An 18,806-nucleotide genomic window follows, 5' to 3' on the forward strand; every position below is an offset into this window, starting at 1 on the left:
CCAGCCCCTCAATGCCCTTCTTGAGGAGCCCAGGACTGGAGACAGGATTTGAGGTGCCCCAGCACTGGGGTGTGACTGCTCTGGTCCTGCTGGACACCCATGGCTGGGACAGCCCAGGTGCCATTGGCCCCTTGCCTACCTGGGCACACCTGTGCTCATGTCCAGCCACTGTTACAGCACCCCAGGGCCTTTCCCAGCTTTGCAGCCCCAGCCTGGAGCTGTGACCCAAGGACAGGACCCTTGCTGACCCTCAGCCCATGGTGTGACCCCATGGATCCACCCTGGGCTGAGCTCTCTGCAGGGCCTGCTGCCCTCCAGCACAGGCACGTCCCACCCAGCCTGGTGTCCCCTGTGAGCTCCTTCCCCTCATCAGGTCACTGACAGAGATAACAGAGGGATCTCCCCACTAGAGCTGAGGAAAAACCACGGTGTGGATGTTGGGACAGCCAGTTCTTTGGCTGGAATTTCAGCTGCTGAACACAGCAGGACTGACCAGGACACCAGGGGTGGACACTCCTATGGAATTCCAAGGGGAATCTCCTCTGCCCTGCAGGTTCTGGGGGGTGTTTCCTTTCTCAGGTGAAATAACACTTGTGTTTGTCTCTCCCTTCTCCCTTTGTTTCCAGACAAACGACGCTGCAGGAAACACCTGGAATTGGCTTTACTTCATCCCCCTCATCATCATTGGCTCTTTCTTCATGCTCAACTTGGTGCTGGGCGTCTTATCAGGGTAAGGCACTCTGAATTTCTGTTAAAAGGTGTTAAAAGGGAAGATGTGTTGATTTTAGCACTGGGGGGATATTACTGAGAGAGATGGGTGACACATCACGCTGTGTCCCCTTCCCACATATCCCACCCTGTCCTCTCCTTGCAGGGGGATATTTCTGTACAGTCCTAGGGTGGGGGGACAGGCTGGTGAAAAACCCTGCCCTGAGATGATTCTGAATCCAGACCCAAGAGTGAAGTGAAGTTTTGTGAGGAATTAGACTGATTTGGGGCAGTGCAGCCAACACTTCTGTGCTGCCTTGAAAAGCCATCAGGGACCTGCTGGTGCCAATAAAATGCTGGAGTGGGACATGGAAATGTGGATAGTGCCACTGATGTGGCCTGGGGAAAGGGGAAGGTCAAACTCAAGGCAATTAAAAGATCTCAGTTTTGGGATTTTTTTTTTGTGGTGTTTTTTGTTTTCTTGCATTTGATTTTTTTAATTGACTTGTTTTGTTTGTTTGATCTCTGTCTGCTTGAACCAATGTCTGGATTTTGGGGACATGCTGATCTCTTGATGTTCAAACCCCAGGGGTCAGCCAGGGATTTGGTGTTTGTTGCAGCTGAGGTTTGGGTTTGGACCTTTGCAGGAATCAAGGTGCCAAGTCTGAAGCTGGAACATTCCCAGCATCTGGGAAGATGGGATCTGGAATTAACACAGCCAGGACTATAAAGCTCTCAGACTTTGGCACCTCATTCTGCACTGAGTTTCTTCTGAGATCATGCAGGTGATTGAGATCATTGAAATTAAAATCTGGATTTTTTTTCTGCCTCTTGGCAGCAGGGGAAGAAAAAATGAGTTGTTGCTGCTGTGTGGTAAAAGCCCTTCAGTGCTGCACCTTTCCTCTTCTTTTTTTGAGTGACTGGAGAAAGGAAAGTGTTTTCCAAAGAACATATCAATGCTGATTTGTATTATTTTGTTATTATTTTCCTCCTCAAAGCACAGGCTGTGGGCAGCAGTGCAGTGGTGTTTGAGGAGGGGAGAGTGCTGTGGGTGAGGCTGTGTCACACACTTCAGTGCAGAAATAATCATCACAATCAGTAACTGATCAAAGCCATTTATAACTGATCAATAACTGACCAAAGCCATTTATAACTGATCAATAACTGACCAAAGCCATTTATTATTGATCAAATCCATTTAAAGGCCATCCTGGTGGATCAGAGGCTTTGTCTGATGGCTGATTTTCAGGGATTACCCCAGCAGGGCTGAGTGTGGTTCATTAGGTGCCTCATCTCCCTTGTTCCACAGTGGGATTTAAACCAACCCAAAATCCTGCAGGCTCCTGCTCCTTTGTGCTGGAATCAAAGGAGTTTGGTGAGCAGGAGCTGGAGAACTCTGTCTGACTCTCCTGAAAGCCTCTTGTTGCTTGGGGCAAAATATGAATATTATATAAATGTGTATCTCCTCTTAAAAACACAGCTCTGTGCAGGATTCCCCTTGTTAGCAGTGAGGATGAGAAAATCTTCCTCACAGAGGGGAGCTTTTAATTTCTGTTTCACAGAGTGGTTTGACATCCTTGCCTGGAATAATTCCTGGGGAGAGGCTAAGGAAATAAACATCACAGCACAGGTGTGGAGCACAGGGCTCCTGGTGGGCTTGGAGCTGCTGAGCAGGGAAGGAAAAAGGTAAAAAATGTATAAAAATCCTTCCCAGTGAGGGTGGGGAGGCCCAGAGCAGCTGTGGCTGCCCCTTGGCAGTGCCCAAGGCCAGGTTGGGCAGGGCTTGGAGCACCCTGGGACAGTGGAAAGTGTCCCTGCCCATGGCAGGGGTGGAATGGAATGAGCTTTAAAGTCCTTTTAAACCCAGACAGTTCCATGATTCTATATCTGAATGGAGGAGTGAAAAGAAGATACCAGAAAAAGGAAAGCCCCTCAGAAAGCAGAGACTGTTGTCAGTGTGCTCTGCAGCCAAAAGCCCAGACAGCACCATGGAAAAAAAAGGGAAAAAAAAAAAAAAAGAGAAATTTAATGTGGAGTTATTGTTTCCCTGGGTTTCTGCATGGAGAAGTTGACTTCCATAGGATAGAGCTTCACTCAAGGACACGAAGCCACCACACCCCAGGGACAACAGCAGCTCCAGCTCCTGCTCCAAGCCCCGTCCAACCTTGCCTAAATCAGAAATGACAACAAATTATTGAGATTCCTCCTAAATTGTGAGGAGTTCTGCCATAAATCTTGATGGAATTTTCTGCTTTTCTGGAATTATTTGTGAATCCATATCAACACCGAGCAGATACCAGTTATGAGTGGGTTTGGCTCCTGGGTTTGCCTGTTTGAGGAAATCTTGGGAAACTGACCCTGTTGAGATGCCCAGAACCACCTGCTCCCAAAATGTGCAACAAGAGATGAAACCTGTGTTGAAATAAAGAGCAAACCACCTTCCCTCTCTGCTGATTCTGGAATCATGGGACAGGATCAGAGGAAATGACTTCAAGTTGTGCCAGGGGAGGCTTAGGTTGGATATTAGAAGAGTTTTTTTCATGGAAAGGCTTGGAGAACATTGGAATGGGCTGCCCAAGGTGTCAGCATCCCTGGAAATGTTAAAAAAATGTGTGGAAGTGGCACTTGAGGCCATGGCTGATGGTTGGATTTGCTGATTTTAGAGGCATTTTCCTACCTGGAGGATTCCATGGTTCTGTAGCAGCAGCAAAGGCAGGGGAGTGATGGGAGATGTGGAAGTTTGGAAAGGACAGAATATAGAAATGAGCCCCAGGGGGGATCCAAGAAGCTCAGTAATTCCTGGTGGATGCTGGGCTGGACCTGCTCACCCCATGCCAGTTCTCTGACTGGGGAAACTGGGATCAGCTCCTCCTTGCCAGGCTGGATAGCACTGGAAAATGCAGAAATTGTATCAGGGAAATACAGGAAATACAGGGAATTCTGTGTTGTTATCCAGGGGGATTGAGATTTGCTGGAGTGGTGCAGTGGTCAGAGGTGCACAAGGGAGCCGTGACTGAAGCAGCTCCTGAAATCCAGGGAGTTTGGTTGGTTTTTATGGAATATCTGAGTCCAGCAGGACTCAGCATCCTCTGGAGCAGTGATTTTGTGTCCCTTGTGGGGGATTTTCCTCCCTGCTCCTTTCTTTGTACTCCTTCCCTGGTGCTTGATTCTTCCGTGAACCAAGAAAACTCAGCAGCCCTGCAGAACCCAATAGAGCAGAGAAATACAAATTATTTTCTTCTGCAGAGCTTTTGCTGAGTGTCACAGCTGATTTGGGAGCTCAGGACTGCACAGGGCCAGGAGAGCAGGAGCAGGAGGAGAAGTTCCTCTCCCTTTTGATACCAATAACATCCAGGAGCTCATTTCCTCCTGCTGTGGAATTCTGGAATTCAGGACATGGCTGTGTTCTGCCCATCCATGTGCTGGAGTGATTCCCCAGTCACAGACACACACAAGAAAGGGGAAAATATAAATTATAAAAGTAAATAATTGAAAACTAGGTGGAATTAGGAGATTTGACACCTGCTTCAAATTTTGCTGGCCCATTCCTCCAGGCCCTTGGGTGATGCTACCCCTGTTTCAAAAGATGGAGCACCTTACTTCCCAAAAACTGAGGTGGCATTTTCTAAGAGTGGAAGAACTGAGGTGATGAAAATATTTAGGAATTTGTGCCCATAATGTATTTCCCATGGAATATCTTTATGTGCTGACTGCAGTGGGAGGTTAATTTTATTAAATCATTTGTAAACTCTTTGTTTGTGATCTAGGTAGCAATACAGGAGAATACAACTTAAAAAATAAATAAATAAATAGAAGATTGGCTGCCTCTGGTGGCACCATGAGATTGTTCTGACTGCAAACCATGGCAGGAAGTGCTGACCCCAGCTGCCCTCCTGTGTCCCTCAAACACAGGCTCATTTGCTGATTGGGATGTCACAGCTTCCCTACACACCCTGGGATGATCCCCATGAATTTTTTATTGAACTCTGCCCATGGTTTGCAGCCAGCAGGGAAAAACCCCCACGTGCAGTTGAGAAGTGCTGCCCCACTGTGAATCTTTTTCTGATTTAATTCTGGCTTATTGCCCTGTGCTGGGCATCCCAACCCCTGTGGCAGCAGCTCTCTGGCCACAGAGAGAAACACAACTTTCCCAGGCATTGTTCTGGGAAGGTTGTGAGAAGATCAGAGAAGAGAATGAGAAACAATTCTTGTCTTAACCTGCTGCACCTGTTGTTGTGTGCATGTGGAATGTGTTAGGGAGGTTTGTTCACCAAAGGGTGGTTTCTTATTAGCCAATGGTGATGGGTGTTTTAAGTAAAGGACCAATTAAGTCCACCTGTAACAAACTAGGGTATAAAAGTATGGGTTTCTTAAAAAATATTATTGATAGCCTTCTGAAATACGTTAAATCTGTGTCAATTATTACCTGGCTGGGAACCCTCTGCCCTGCCATACCCCAGCCCCATTCCAACTCCATCCCTATTCCAACTCCATCCCCATCTGTCTGGGCTGGCTGTTGTCTGTCTCTGCCCAGACACGCGTGAGATGGGTTGTTCAGATCAGGCTTCAAAGGACGAGGCTGGACTCTCAGCTTTTTGGTCTTCAAGGTTGTTTATTATTCCTTATCTGCAAAGTTTTCTCTCTGCCCACCCAGGATCTGACCAGCAAGGCAGCCAAAGGCACTCTGACCGCCCACGGGGCAGTCGTGTCTTTTTACAACAAAATCTACGTAAATCTTATTTACCTTTTGTCCCCAATACCTTTCACCCTTGTTGGCAAGTGTACCTTCACCAAGAACCTATCCACAAGTGCTTACATCACACAGAAAATGGAAGACATGAAGAAGGAAGAAGAACCACGAGATAGGCCCAAATTCCTCCATCTTGTCTCCATAACCCCCCTGTACCAAAACCTTAAAACCTGTGTTTTGCCCTGTAATTATACTATTTCTACACCATTCAAACCTCAGTGATTCTCATATCCTCATACGCAGGTGGCACATCCCTAGAGGGATCAAAGTCAAGCCACTTTTGTCAACATTCCAAGACCTCTGAGCCCCCCAAGGGTTCTCTCAGTAGTTCTGGACATCCGGAGCGATGTGCTGAGTTCCCACACCCATCCCAACCCCATCCCCATTCCCACTTTGTCTTCCCAGTGTTCCCTCCCTCAGCAGCCCCTCCAATGCTGTTTTTCTCCTCCTGGTGCTGTTCCTCTCCCAGCTCCCAGCACTTCCCACAGCCTGCTGGGATTATGGGGTTTCCCACAGCTTGAGTATTAATTTTGCCTGCTAATGAGCTGCATGCTGCCACACAATACATTGCTGAACTGTTTTGATGCTTTGGATTACACAATGCAAAGAGGATAAACGTTATCCTGGGATGCTGGGAGGAAGATGATTGAACTTATTTCAAGGCTAAGTGCTTTTTGGCACGGATCCAGGCGGGGGGAGCGCTGAGGGTGGCGAGACAGCCGGAATTCTGGCCAGAGAGGCCACGCTCCCAGAGTGATGCGTTGGGATCCCGGGAGCCTGAGCCTCTGGAGTGTGAAAAATGCTGCTTGTCATGTCCTCAAATATTTATGGTGAAGCCTGAGGTATTTCCAGCCCAGGCAGCGAAGAGTGATGGTTGCTGCCAGGGTTTACTCATCTGGCTGTGAGAGTTGAGCTGGAGATGATGTGCTTTCCCCAGAACTGCTCTGTCCTGGATGTGCCACACCTCTGTTTTATGGGATCACCTGGGGCAGGGGATGCCTTTTTCAGGCTACTTAAAAAGAGAGACCAGACAGAATGAAGGCAATAAAAAGCAGGTATATTTATTGAAGGTCCTTCAGGTACATTTAGGGCAGACAAAGGCCCCCAGAATGGATGATGGGTCAGGGGTTTCACACTTTTATAAGTTTGGGCCATTATTGGGGGTTCATCTGCCAATTACAGCTTCAGGTAATGAAGTCATTGACCCCAAGTTTGCTCCCCCCCAAACTCCCTTTTGTTCCCATCTCTGGCCCTGAGGCAGTGAGGTGTCCTTGAGTGCCTGGAGAGGAATTGTTGTGTCTGCCCAAAGTGGGAGAGCAGCAGCTCCCACTGTGTGTGGAGTTTGGAGTTACACACTAAAGAACTGCAGGGTTACAAATGTATGGAAAATATAAAAGCTCAAATCCCAAGGGATCCCAGGGACTCTGGGGAGATGTTTGGAATGGGTGCAGCAGCTCTGTGCAAGCGAGAGCCTGGCAGGGCACACAGCTCCAGCTCTGCTGGCACTTTGAGGGGACAAGGGGCAGGGAAAAAGGGACAGGGTAAAAAGGATTTAATTCTTTTTATCACCCTTTTCTGAGCAATCTGGAGCCTGGGTGCTTGATCCCACAATACACCCTCCCTGAGCCCAGCTGCCTTGGGGACTTGCCCTGCTGAATTTCCTGACAAGTTTTCCCGTCCTGAGGACTTTTGCCAGATTGAGATCATAAAAGCTCTGCCTGCAAGACGTGCAGAGGCTGGAGGAGAGCAGTGCTGATTAATTTGTCACGATGGCAAAGTGTTCTTGTGTCCTCCTTCCCCTCATTACGGAGACAATCCTTCATTTGTTCCCAGTCCACTGGTACCTGCTGAGATCTGACTTTGCCTGGTGTTAATTATTTGCAGCAGAAGAGCTGCATCATGGAAAGAGATGAGGTTCTGGCTTCCTCCTTGCTTTTAGTCTGTTCCAAGGCTGTGCTTAAAAGGGAGGGGAAAGAGAAGAAAAAAGCAGAATTCTTTTTTCCCTTTTTCTTTGCTCATCACCCTTTTTAACAAAGCCATCATTGCAAGCATGAAATGAGGGAGAAATTTTGGTTTCTTGCAGGAGGGGGCAGTGACTGATCCTACTGAATGTGGGTCCTTTGCTCCTTTGCTCCTTCTGTGGTTTTGGGTAGTCCAGGAGAGCTGCACTTCCTTTATTTGCCCTTCTCTTGAGCCACAATGGAAATCAAAGCCTGGAATACAAAAATGATACAGAGGAGACCTAAATTTGAATTTCATGGGGCCTCTGCTTTGTCCTGGGAGTGGAAACTTGAACAGAACCAGAGGTTCATCCTGCAATTGCAGCAGGCTGAGGCCAGGAGATAAATGGGGCTTTTGAACTCCTTTTTTTCCCTTTGTCAGTGCCTCCTTCCAGCCAGCTTTGCCCAGCTGTGGCACTTGCAGTTTTCAAATCAGATTTGGAGGAATCAAAATCAAATTGGCACGAGCTGAATGGAAGGACAAAGGGAAGGAGGGAGGAAGATGGATTGAAGGCTTCACCTCTGTGCTGTTCCCCTTCTCTCCCCAGAAATACAGAACATTTCCCATCTCTGGCCTGCATTTGAAGCTCTTGTTGCAGTGATTAAAGAGACTCTGAAGCCTGACTGGGTGCTCAGAGATCATTCTCTCCAGATACTCCCATCCCTTATCAGCTGCTGGAGGGAGCTGAGATTTCCCCTCTTTAGAGCAATGAGGGGGAAGCAGGAGCAGCTCTCCCTGGGGAGGATTGGTGGATCCAGTGCTTATTCCTCAGCACTGGACATTGGGATGGGTTAATCAGCTCTTTGGGCTCAGCCTGAACCTTTCCCAGTGGGATCCTGGCTGGCTGCAGCTCCAGGTGAAATAGAAACAAAATTGTGTTTCTTGGGGTGGCAGAGCTTTGTCAGCTCAGGCCTCCAGGCTTTTCTTCTTTAATAAACTCAGACTTTTCAGCAAACTCTAACCTATCTTAGAGGTGCCAACTGTCACCAGCACAAAGGAATTCTAAAATAATTCTGACTTTTCAGGCAAATCCATTGTTTGGTTTCCTCTTGTTCCAGCAGTTTTCAGTGTGCTCTCCCTGTGCCCTGTGGATGGGCTTCCTTTCACCTCCCTCAGGCTTTTCCTTGCCCAAATGAGCTGCATGTCCATGCTTTTCCTCCTTGTTCCATGGGGCCTTTCCAATCAAGGTGCTTTGCCTGTGTTCAGTGGTGACCTGGTCCTGATTTTTAGAACTGTTTGAAAGCAGTGATTTAACAATCCACCACGTTCATCTCTATTCATGTTTTCAGAGCAGGAAGTCAGAGGCATCAAATTATTTTTAGTTTTGCCTGCAGATTTCTGAGGATTTTGTCTGTGGATGAGAATAATCAAAGTCAGCTCATCCTGAACTTTTCCTGATCCTTGCTGTGGTAAAGATCTGATGTTATGGGGAAGAAATCCATGTTTTTACTGCTCTCTGTCATTCTGTTTGCAGCCCTTGTGGGTACAAAGTGCCAGCTAAGATTTGTCCTCTTGGGTTTGCATCTTCCCTGCTCTGGGTCATGTCTGGGCAGCTGGAAATTGCACTGCTTTTCTATTCAGATTTTTCTTCCCCAAGCCAAGTTTCTAACTTCTAACAGTGTATTTCTAACTCACCAACATCCTCCCAGCTTTGTGTGCCACAGGGAATAAATCCCTCCTTCCTCTCCCCCATCCCTTGTCCCTCACCTCCTGCCGCTGCTGTGGCTACTTCAGCCTCTGCTGTGGTTGCCTTTCCTCCTCTCCTTCAGGAGTTTCAGTGAGAAACTCCAAAGGTTGTTGCCTTTGGGAGGCCTGGTCCCTGATCTGATGCCTTGGCTGCGTTCCTCCAGGCAGGACTGGCTGTCCCTGTGTCTCCTGAGGTGCCACCTGCCATCCATTGCTTTATCCATCCTTGTTCCTCCAGGCAGGACTGGCTGTCCCCATAGCTCCTTGTGGTCACCAATTGTTGTGGTGTTGTGAGGATCCCCAGGATGAGATGAGAATTGACTCCAAGCTCTCAGAAGGCTGATTTATTATTTTATGATATGATATATGATATTATATTATGAAATTTATATACTAAAACTGTATTAGAGAAAGGAGACATCAGAAGGCTAGACAAGAATGATAATAAAAAACCTGTGACATACTCACAGAGTCTGACACAGCTGGGCTGGGATTGGTCATTAAGTAAAAACAATTCACATGGAACCAATCAAAGGCACAGCTGTTGGTGAGCAACCTCCAGACCACATTCCAAGCAATCAGGTAATTATTGTTTACATTTCTTTTCTGAGGCTTCTCAGCCTCTCAGGACCAAAATCCTGGCAAAGGGATTTTTCAGAAAATATCATGGTGACAGCTCCTGAGGTGTCACCTGCCATCCATTGATTTATGGAATCCTTGTTATTCCAGGCAGGACTGGCTGTCCCTGTGTCTCCTGAGGTGCCACCTGCCATCCATTGCTTTATCAAGCCTTCTTTCTCCAGGTGTTGCAATGTATTTCCAAGGGTTGGACCATAGTGGGCACCAGCCAGCCTGCTTCTGAGTTTGTTATCAAAGCCTCAGGAATTTGTCACAGCTACTGGAACATAAATTGTGCTGAATTAAGAAAGAAGAGGCTGAAAAACTGACTGCCAAGATTGCAAGTACCAGATAACAGGAGTGTGAAACACCTGGACTGTAACCAATCACATACTGTGAGAAATGCGGGCAGAAAAGGAGTGAACAAGACAAAGGCAGCAATCAGGAAGTGTGTACTTAGTGATTTGTAGAATCTATAAATATGTGTGTAAGGTAGACAATAAATGGCTTCTGCTTGATCATATTGGTCAGTTGTCCAGGAGTCCTGGATTTCCCACATCCAGGCAGGACTGGCTGTCTCTGTGTCTCCTGAGGTGCCACCTGCCATCCATTGCTCCATAGAATCCTTGTTATTCCAGGCAGGACTGGCTGTCCCTGTGCCTCCTGAGGTGTCACTTGCCATCCAGGCCCATCTTTATGCAATCCTTGGATGTACTCAGGCTGGAGATCAAGCCAGTCCTGAAACTCATTGGATTTTTTTTTTTTTTTTAATGTTAATTTGAAGACTTGAAATTCCGAAAGTTCTTCGCAGCTGCTTTCCAGGAGTGGCTGGCAGAGTCCTTCCAAGATCTGCTGCTTTCTCAGCAGCACTTCAGCTCCGGGGATGGCTGCTGCTCTGCCGTGTAGAGTCTGAGATTTCCGAGATCTGAACGTGGGATCCTTCTCAATGAGGAGCTAATTACCTGTGCTGTAATTACGAGTCGCTAATCACCAGCGCTATTAGCGCAGGGATGACAGCGGTGCTGTCTCATCTCTCTCTGCCTCCTCCCCGGCGGTGGGAAGCGTTTCTGGCTGATTTCTGAGCAGCCAACCCGAATTGCAGAGGTTTGAGGATGCCATCAGTCTTGCACTGCCGCTGCCCTGGGCGTGTGCCAAGCAAGCCAGAGCAGGAGGAGAATTCAGGATGCTCCATCCCAGCTCTCTGCTGTCACACAGGAAAGTTAATCCCACACTCGGGGGATGAAGATTGTGGGTTGTTGATTTTTATCCCTCTTTGGTGTGACAGTATTTTTAATTTAAGGCCAACGTGGATAAAGCAGTTACAGGAATTTCATTAGTTTATTAAGTTTACAGACCCTGGTGGTTATTCAGGAGCTGCCTCTGTCTCTTGTGTGGCTCGGGGGGCTCTGGAATTGCCCTGGAGTGGCTGTCTCAGCGCATATTTCACAGCGAGATTGATTTCCCTCCTCCACCCACCAAGGTGGAAAGCAGCAGCCATCCATTTCCTGGTGACACTAAGCACCGGCCACTCTCCAGGAGAAAAATGTGACACGTGGAGCCTGACTGGATGTGGTTTCCATGATGGATGCACTGCCCTGGAATCCTGCTTGTTCCTGCTGTCTCTGTGCAATCAGCTACAAGGTGGGCAGGGGCACCTTCCACCGTCCCAGGCTGCTCCCAACCCATCCAGCCTGGCCTTGGCACTGCCAGGGATCCAGGGGCAGCCACAGCTGCTCTGTGCCAAAAACCATCATGGCACATTCCAGAACTGGCCAAAAGGTGGAAAACCAGCTCTGAAAAAAATCCTGGAGGTAAAACTGGGCAGGAAGAAGAAAATTCCTGCTCGGGTTTTTCCTTTCTGGTGATTTGGGAGATTTTTACAAGTCAATGGCATAAATGGGAATTATGCTGAATAAAAGAGGAAACCTATTTACTGCTCCCAGCCCTTCCCATGGGGCGCTCTGTTTTTTCATTTGGAGCTGGCAGGGAAACTTCAGTTGAAATATTTTTAGATGAAATAAGGCATTTTGATATCATTCCCCCCTTTCTTTGAATGTGTTCTGAAATCTGTTGAAGAGCTCTCAAAGGGAAATTCTGGGAGTTTTCTAGTTGTAGCAAATGGGAAATACTTCAGTTCCTGAATGGTGATGGACATAGTGGAAGAGACACACATCATTATGATTTCATTTCATATAGAAAACCCTCTTTTTAACAAGTCCCAGCTTCACCAAACCTCTCTGCCATCTCCTGAAATGAGAAAGAACAAGTGGAGCTCCTTTCACCAGGAAGATCCTAAATCAAGACCCTCCAGTCTTGAACCTGATTGTGCAGCAGCTCTGGAGCATTCAGGAGGAATTTCATGGGCAGGGACCCAAGGATTTGTCTTCTCCTGGAAGTGACATTCCCAAATTCTACAGCAATGCCTGGACAAGGCTGCGGACAAGCTCGAGCAGTGACCCACAGGAACCTCGGGAGGTTCCAGCAGTGCTGAGGCTGCCCCTGGGTCAGGAGAGCCCCCAGGACCAATCCAGGCTGGGATGAGCAGCTGGAGCAGCCCTGGAGAGGGACCTGGGGGTGCTGAGAGCTGGAGCTGCCCCAGCCCTGAGCCCCTGCCCTGGGCTGAGCCCAGCGTGGGCAGCAGGGCAGGGGGATTGTGCCCCTGTGCCCTGTGCCCAGGTGAGAGCCCACCTGCAGAGCTGCCCCAGCCCTGGCCCAGCACAGGGAGGAGCTGGAGCTGCTGCAGAGAGCCAGAGGAGGCTCCAGGGGGATCAGAGGGATGGAGCAGCTCTGCTGGGAGGAGAGGCTGGCACAGCTGGGATTGTTCACCTGCAGAGGAGAAGCTTTGGGGGGACCTCAGTGTGGCCTTGCAGGGCCTGGAGGGGCTCCAGGAGAGCTGGAGAGGGACTGGGGACAAGGGATGGAGGGACAGGACATAGGGAATGGCTCCCACTGCCAGAGGGCAGGGATGGATGGGATATTGGGAATTGGGAATTGTTCCCTGGCAGGGTGGGCAGGCCCTGGCACAGGGTGCCCAGAGCAGCTGGGGCTGCCCCTGGATCCCTGGCAGTGCCCAAGGCCAGGCTGGACAGGGCTGGGAGCACCTGGGACAGTGGGAGGTGTCCCTGCCATGGCAGGGGTGGCACTGGGTGAGCTTTAAGGTCCCTTCAAACCCAACCCAGTCTGGGATTCTGTGGTGGCCAAAGCTGCCAGTTCCAGGGACAGGAGGGCACAGGTGGCTTTAACCTCACAATGTCCCTCACTGGTGCCTTGGCAGATCTGTGTTTGGCTGTACAGAAACTGCTGAAGGTTTGCAACTTCCAGCAGTTTCTCCCTCATTTCCTTACTCTTTTAAAGTACAGACTTTCCACTTGAGATTTTGGACTCTGATCCTTGTGGGTCCTTTCTGTTTTGTGACTCTGCAATATAAAGTTGTGATAAAAGGGACAAGTCCTGGGTAACTTTTACTGTCCTCAGGCCAGACAGGACCTGGCAGAAGATGAAAAGCTCTGCAAGGAGAGCTCTCCCTTTGCTCCTCCTGAGGGCTGAGGGAGCAGTGCCATGGCTCATCTGCTGTCCTTCCTGCCCACGGGGGTCCTCCAGGAAACTTCCCACTGCTGCTGTCTCCTCCTTTGGGCAGCTGTGCTGACGCCAGCCCCAGCGCCACGCCTGGAGAACGAAATGCGTGTTGTCACCTCGTGCTGATCTCATTCCTCTGCTCCAGTCACAAATCCAGACTGAGGGAGGGTCTCTGGCCCCAGGCAGCAGGGGCTGAAGCATGAATGAGAGCATGAAAAGGGAGAGGGGTGACCCAGCTGTCACTGCAGGGTCTGGGAGCACCCTGGGGATGTGCTGAGTGCCAGGGAGGAGCTGCCAGCTCAGAGCTGTGTTTGGACTCCAAGGATGGGGCCAGGGGCTGTCCTGGCAGGTGGGGACAGGAGAGGGGAGGCAGCAGTCTGGGATGTGCTGCCAAAATGAAGATTCCAGCTCAGCCCTCCCATCAGTGCTGGGTCCTCCCTCAGTCCCTTCTCCCTGGGTCACATCCCTGCCAAACGAAGCACAAGTGGCACCTTTGAAGGAGCAGCTGCAGACTGGGAATGCAAAGCTGCCCCTGGCACTTGGAGCTCCTTTTTCCAATTTTCCCCCCATTCTTCCACCCTTCTCCCACCTCCTGCTCCTTTTTGATGGCTTTTGATGAGCATGAATGGGTGGGATTTTAGTAAAAATCATTAGTTGGCTGATTAATTAACAGTAAACTGAAGGTGTGAAGGACACAGAAGAATTAAAATGTGCGGAGGGACTGAAGCCTCATGATCCCACATTTATCCACACAAAGTTCTTGTGGGAGACTCTCCAGTGTGTCCCTTAAATACCCCCCTTAAAAAGGGGATTGCAGGGGCTGGTCAGAGCTCCATAAATGGCAGCTGGACACCTTCATGTGCCCAGAAAATCAGAACATTCCAGAGGTGCCAGGAATTACCTTGGGGAAGGCCCCAGTGTGGGTTGTCAGGCTGGTGGCTGCACTTTTTTCTCACCTTCATTTCAAGCATCAACAGCAGGATGTAGTTGGAGATGATTTGTGTGATGGTTGGATGACACTTCCCTTCTGCCTGCCCTGATCCAATGATGATATCCAGATTCTTGCTTTCCATGGGATTTTAGCAAACAGCAGGATCATTTTTACCCTCAGCCCAGGACATCTGGGCTATTTCACCTCAACCCATCCCCACTCAGTTCTCATTTGACCTGTCCTTGTCACAGTCACCAAAAGCCTGTGAAAACTTCAAGAAAGACTGACAGGGAAGAGCAGATCCCTTTAGAAAAGTGCTGATGTCTGTGACAATCTTGGCTTCCAGAGGAGTTTATGCTGTGGAGAGAGCTGGAGGATGGTCTTTAGCATTGAGGATGATAATTTGTGTTTCATGACTGGCTGTGGTGTGTGCACATGGAATTTTTCAGGTCTTTTTCAGGATGAGAGAGGCAGCTGAGGAATAATTTGTTGGACTGATGCCTCAGGTTTCAGCTTTTCTATTTTTCACATTCTGTGCTGCTTTAGTCTGTGGGTCTGAGTTTCACATCAGGGGATGGTGAGCTCTGTGCACAGAGCAGGGAGACAAAACAATTCCTGCTCCAGCTGGGCACCAAGGACAAATGAGCCAAATCTCAGGCCAGGAGCACAAACCCCGTGGGCTGGAGAGAGAAAAACAAGCAGGGTGGGACTGCAGGGGCTGAAGCTGGGATGGGACAATGAACTGCAAGGTGCAAATGGAGCAGAGCTGATCCCAGGGAGAGACCCCGTGCCCGGCCGGGCATTTTGGGGCCATTTTGGTTCATCTTGGGTGCAGCCCTGGCTGGGCTCTGGTGCTGCCCAAGGGGGATCCATGGAGGAGATCCTTTGGATAAATCCCTGCTTTATTCTTTAGCTCTGCCCAGCCTCTGTTCCAGGGCAGCCTGCACAAGGCATCAGGACAGCAATGAGTCCCTCGCTGTGCTTTCCACTCCCTTCTCCCATCCTGGACTCCTCAGGCTCCCTCTGGAAGGCTGGGGCAGGGCTGTGTGCCTGCCCTGGCTGCCTGTGATGGGTTTTCCCTCTGTTTTGTGCCCGCAGTGAATTCGCCAAGGAGCGGGAGCGGGTGGAGAACCGCCGGGCGTTCCTGAAGCTCCGCCGGCAGCAGCAGATCGAGCGCGAGCTCAACGGCTACCTGGAGTGGATCTTCAAAGCAGGTGAGGCAGGCACCTCCTGGGCTTGCCTGGGTGTGTTTTGGGGCAAGGGGGCTCTGGGGATGGGCTCCAGAATGAGTCCTTGCTGTGGCCAAGCCTGGGGAGGGCCCGGCCAGCACTCGTTGGTTTTGTTGGATTTTTTTCTGAGCGTTCGCACCAAAGTTATTGCAAAAAGATCTTGGTTTGGTTTAAGGAAAACTAAAGGAGCTGAGCCAGCTTTATTGCTGAGATCAAAGCAATTGTCCTAATACAGGGTAATATAAGAAGTGATCTGTGGATGCAACAGCCTGGTCAAAAAGCTTTGACCAGCTTTGTCAATGAGCTTTGTTTTCTCATTTTTTGATCAGGCTGTTGCATCCACAGTGATGGAATGCCCAAAGCCTGCACAGAGAGGAACCGTTCCCTTCCATGAGTAATTTCTGTTTTATTTACTCCCTGCCCCAGATGGTTTATCAGCCTTTCTTTCTGTGCTGGTAAAACCCACCCAAGTGGCATTTTATGAGCTACAAAGATCACTTGCACAAAACTCCCCCCAGCCCATATTAACATTGATTTATAACCACTGGAACTGAACATTGCTCTTTATTGCAAGGCGTGAGCAACTTTAACCAGGACCCAGACACATTAATTTAACAGAAAATAGCATTTTTATCAGACTGCAACGATTACCAATAACCTTCCTACTTTATGGAGGAGCTGATATTTATATATTGACATAACCACAGTCAATTCTCTCATGCAGCACCAAGAAAATGGGGGGTAATTTCCTCCTTGCTTGCCTTTCAACGTCTGAGCCGAGTGAGAAGGCCTTTTTAAACAATGATGGGGAGGAAAAGAAGTGCTGGTTTCTCAAATGGATTCCTGGGTGCCATTTTAGACAGATGAGCTTCATCTTTGCTCTTTACAACCGAAATGTAAAATAGAAATATCAGCAGTTTATGTGGTGCTTTAAACCCATTATTTCTTGTAGCACTGCACATGGTGACAATTGAGGGCCACTCGTGTTGTCAGACTTTTATTCACTGTGCCTGTTCAGCAGCAACTCAGGCAGCCACCCCTCATTCTGTGCTTCTGGAGGACTCAGAAAATAAAGAATTCCCTTTGCTTTCCACTTAGAATTTGTCTTCTTATTAGTTTACAGCTTCTGTGCAGGCTCAAACTCAGATTAATTCCTGCCCAGTGGCTGGAGCAGGGTTCTCTGGGCTTCTCCCTTTCTCATCCTGTCTTGCTTTTAAGGCTCTTGTTGATTTTTGGTCTCTTAGTCCTGATCTCCATCACCAGAACACAGCTGAGAATTCCCCTGCAGGGTTGAGGGTGGCTTTGTGTCACTCTGGGGCCTGCTCTGCCCATCACCAGCTGAACTTGTGAGAAACTTGGGATGGAAAAATTATAAAATGTACAGTCAACCTCTGCTCCAATTCCCATCCCTGTGGGAATTCCTGGCTCTTCCATTTCGTTGTTGCCAGGGCTGAATAAATGCCACACCAATGTCAAGTGAAACTGCTGGAAAATGGACATTTTTCAGCCTAATAACACACGAGCCAGAAAGCTGTGTGGAACAGGGAAGTGCATGCAAAAGAGCTGAATCAGGGAATGTTAAAAATACTCTGGAAAGGCATTGTTGAGAATACAATAGGAATATAAAAGAGCCTCCTAGTACAGCTGAATAATAACAGTAATTAAAATCAGCTTAGCAGTGTTAATAAAATCTTGGAATAAAAATGCAGCGTGAAGGCAAAGCAGAGCAGAGAATCCAGGCTTCGGGATTGAGGCTCTGAAAATTGGGACTGTGCCGTCCACGGGGATTTCCCAGGTCTGGCTTGGGGATTTCAGCTCTGAAATCATCTGGAATTCCTTCTCCAGGATCCTGAGCAGGGAGGTCCAGCCAGGGAGGACAGACAGACAGAAATCTTGCAGCAGCCCCAGGCAGGAGCTGTTTGCACAAAGGGAAGAGCGAAAGCTCCTGGGATTCTGCTCTAATGGAACTCTGGAGGATTTGGTCATTATTCCAGGGAATATCGAATTGTTTTTAAGGCTTTCTGCCAGCCTTGACCTCCCTGACTCTTGGAGCAAAGACTGCCACATGTTAACACCCAGGTTGATTTTAAAAACCAAACAGCCCCACAGAGCCATGTCCTGCCTTCACTTTCAATCCATTGCCTTTGTGCAGCGAGAGGAAGAATTCAGGAGTTCTTCTAATTGCTTTTCTTTCTCTAATCTCCCTCTATCTTGTTTCATCTTATTTTTTCTTGCTCTAGAGCACCCAGAACCAATCAGCCCAATCCTCTCTCTTCCCCTGGAAGCCTCATCAGGTTTCCAATATTTCTAATATCCTCCCTGAACATTTGGTCTGTTCGATTTTTTTCCCCCTCGTTTAATTTTGATACAAGGCAGGAAGAGTGGAAAGCTGCATCCCAGTGCTTCACAAAATGATGTTTCAGTCCTTGGATGGTTTTTGCTCTGTAGTTTTTTCCATATTCTGTGTAGTTGCTGGAGCTGGACAGGAGGTGCTCTTGTCCTTTCTATGCTCAGGTTTTTGCCTCAAGTGCTGTTTTAGGACCAAGGGAAGTGTGAGTGACTAAAATCACTCCTTGCCCTGTGCCCTACCACCCCTCAGTCAACAATAATTTTAATTTAACACTGTGGTTATTGCTCAGTGACTCTGAAGTGTCTTTAATGTTTCTCATTAATGTCAGTAATTTGAATTATCAGAGAATCCCAGACTGGTTTGGGGTGGGAGCCCCATCCAGCCTGGCCTTGGGCACTGCCAGGGATCCAGGGGCAGCCCCAGCTGCTCTGGGCACCCTGTGCCAGGGCCTGCCCATCCTGCCAGGGAATGATTCCTTCCCAATATCCCACCTCAACCTCCCCTCCTTCAGTTTGAGGGCAGTTTTCCTTTCCAGAGGAATTAAAAAGTGCCAAGTGATGCAATCCATGCAAATGATTTTGCCCCTGCTGTTTTCTCCACTGAACTCCTCAGACATGCAGGAACTCCAAGGCTGGAATTTTTGAAGAACAGGGAACTACAAGTTCTCTACACAGAGTAAAGAGTTTATAAGCCCACAAATATTCTTTTGAAGATGTGTCTCTTATCTTACAAGGACATGAATCATTTGGAAAACACTTTGCTCAGAGACTCTAAGTCTTCCCGTTCAGGGCTAATCAAGTTTCATGTCTTTTGCATTTTAATTCTTTCCAAATCCACCTTTTCCACACCAAACTGGCGTGCTTCTGTTCTCCTGGAGTGCCAGGGAATGGTTTCACCTCTGTAATTTCAAGGCCATCCCCGGGCATGGCAGAGCTTTCTGAACTTCAGGTTTCAGCT

The 18,806-nt window shown here is 48.6% G+C and overlaps 1 protein-coding gene across 1 annotated transcript in view; it reads left to right on the top strand.

Annotated features, from left to right (window-relative positions):
* CACNA1B (calcium voltage-gated channel subunit alpha1 B) overlaps nucleotides 1-18,806 on the top strand; it is a gene marked incomplete at its 5' end in the record, with an annotated part of 303,988 nt that overhangs the window by 144,688 nt on the left and 140,494 nt on the right. Inside the window, 2 exons of the mRNA XM_084219396.1 lie at nucleotides 627-730; nucleotides 15,369-15,484. Of these exons, the coding sequence (XP_084075522.1) occupies nucleotides 627-730; nucleotides 15,369-15,484 (220 nt within the window). The remainder of the gene's footprint in view (nucleotides 1-626; nucleotides 731-15,368; nucleotides 15,485-18,806) is intronic.

The sequence above is a fragment of the Fringilla coelebs genome, assembly GCF_963513975.1.
Source record: "Fringilla coelebs genome assembly, chromosome: 21".
NCBI classification, from domain to species: Eukaryota; Metazoa; Chordata; class Aves; order Passeriformes; family Fringillidae; genus Fringilla; species Fringilla coelebs.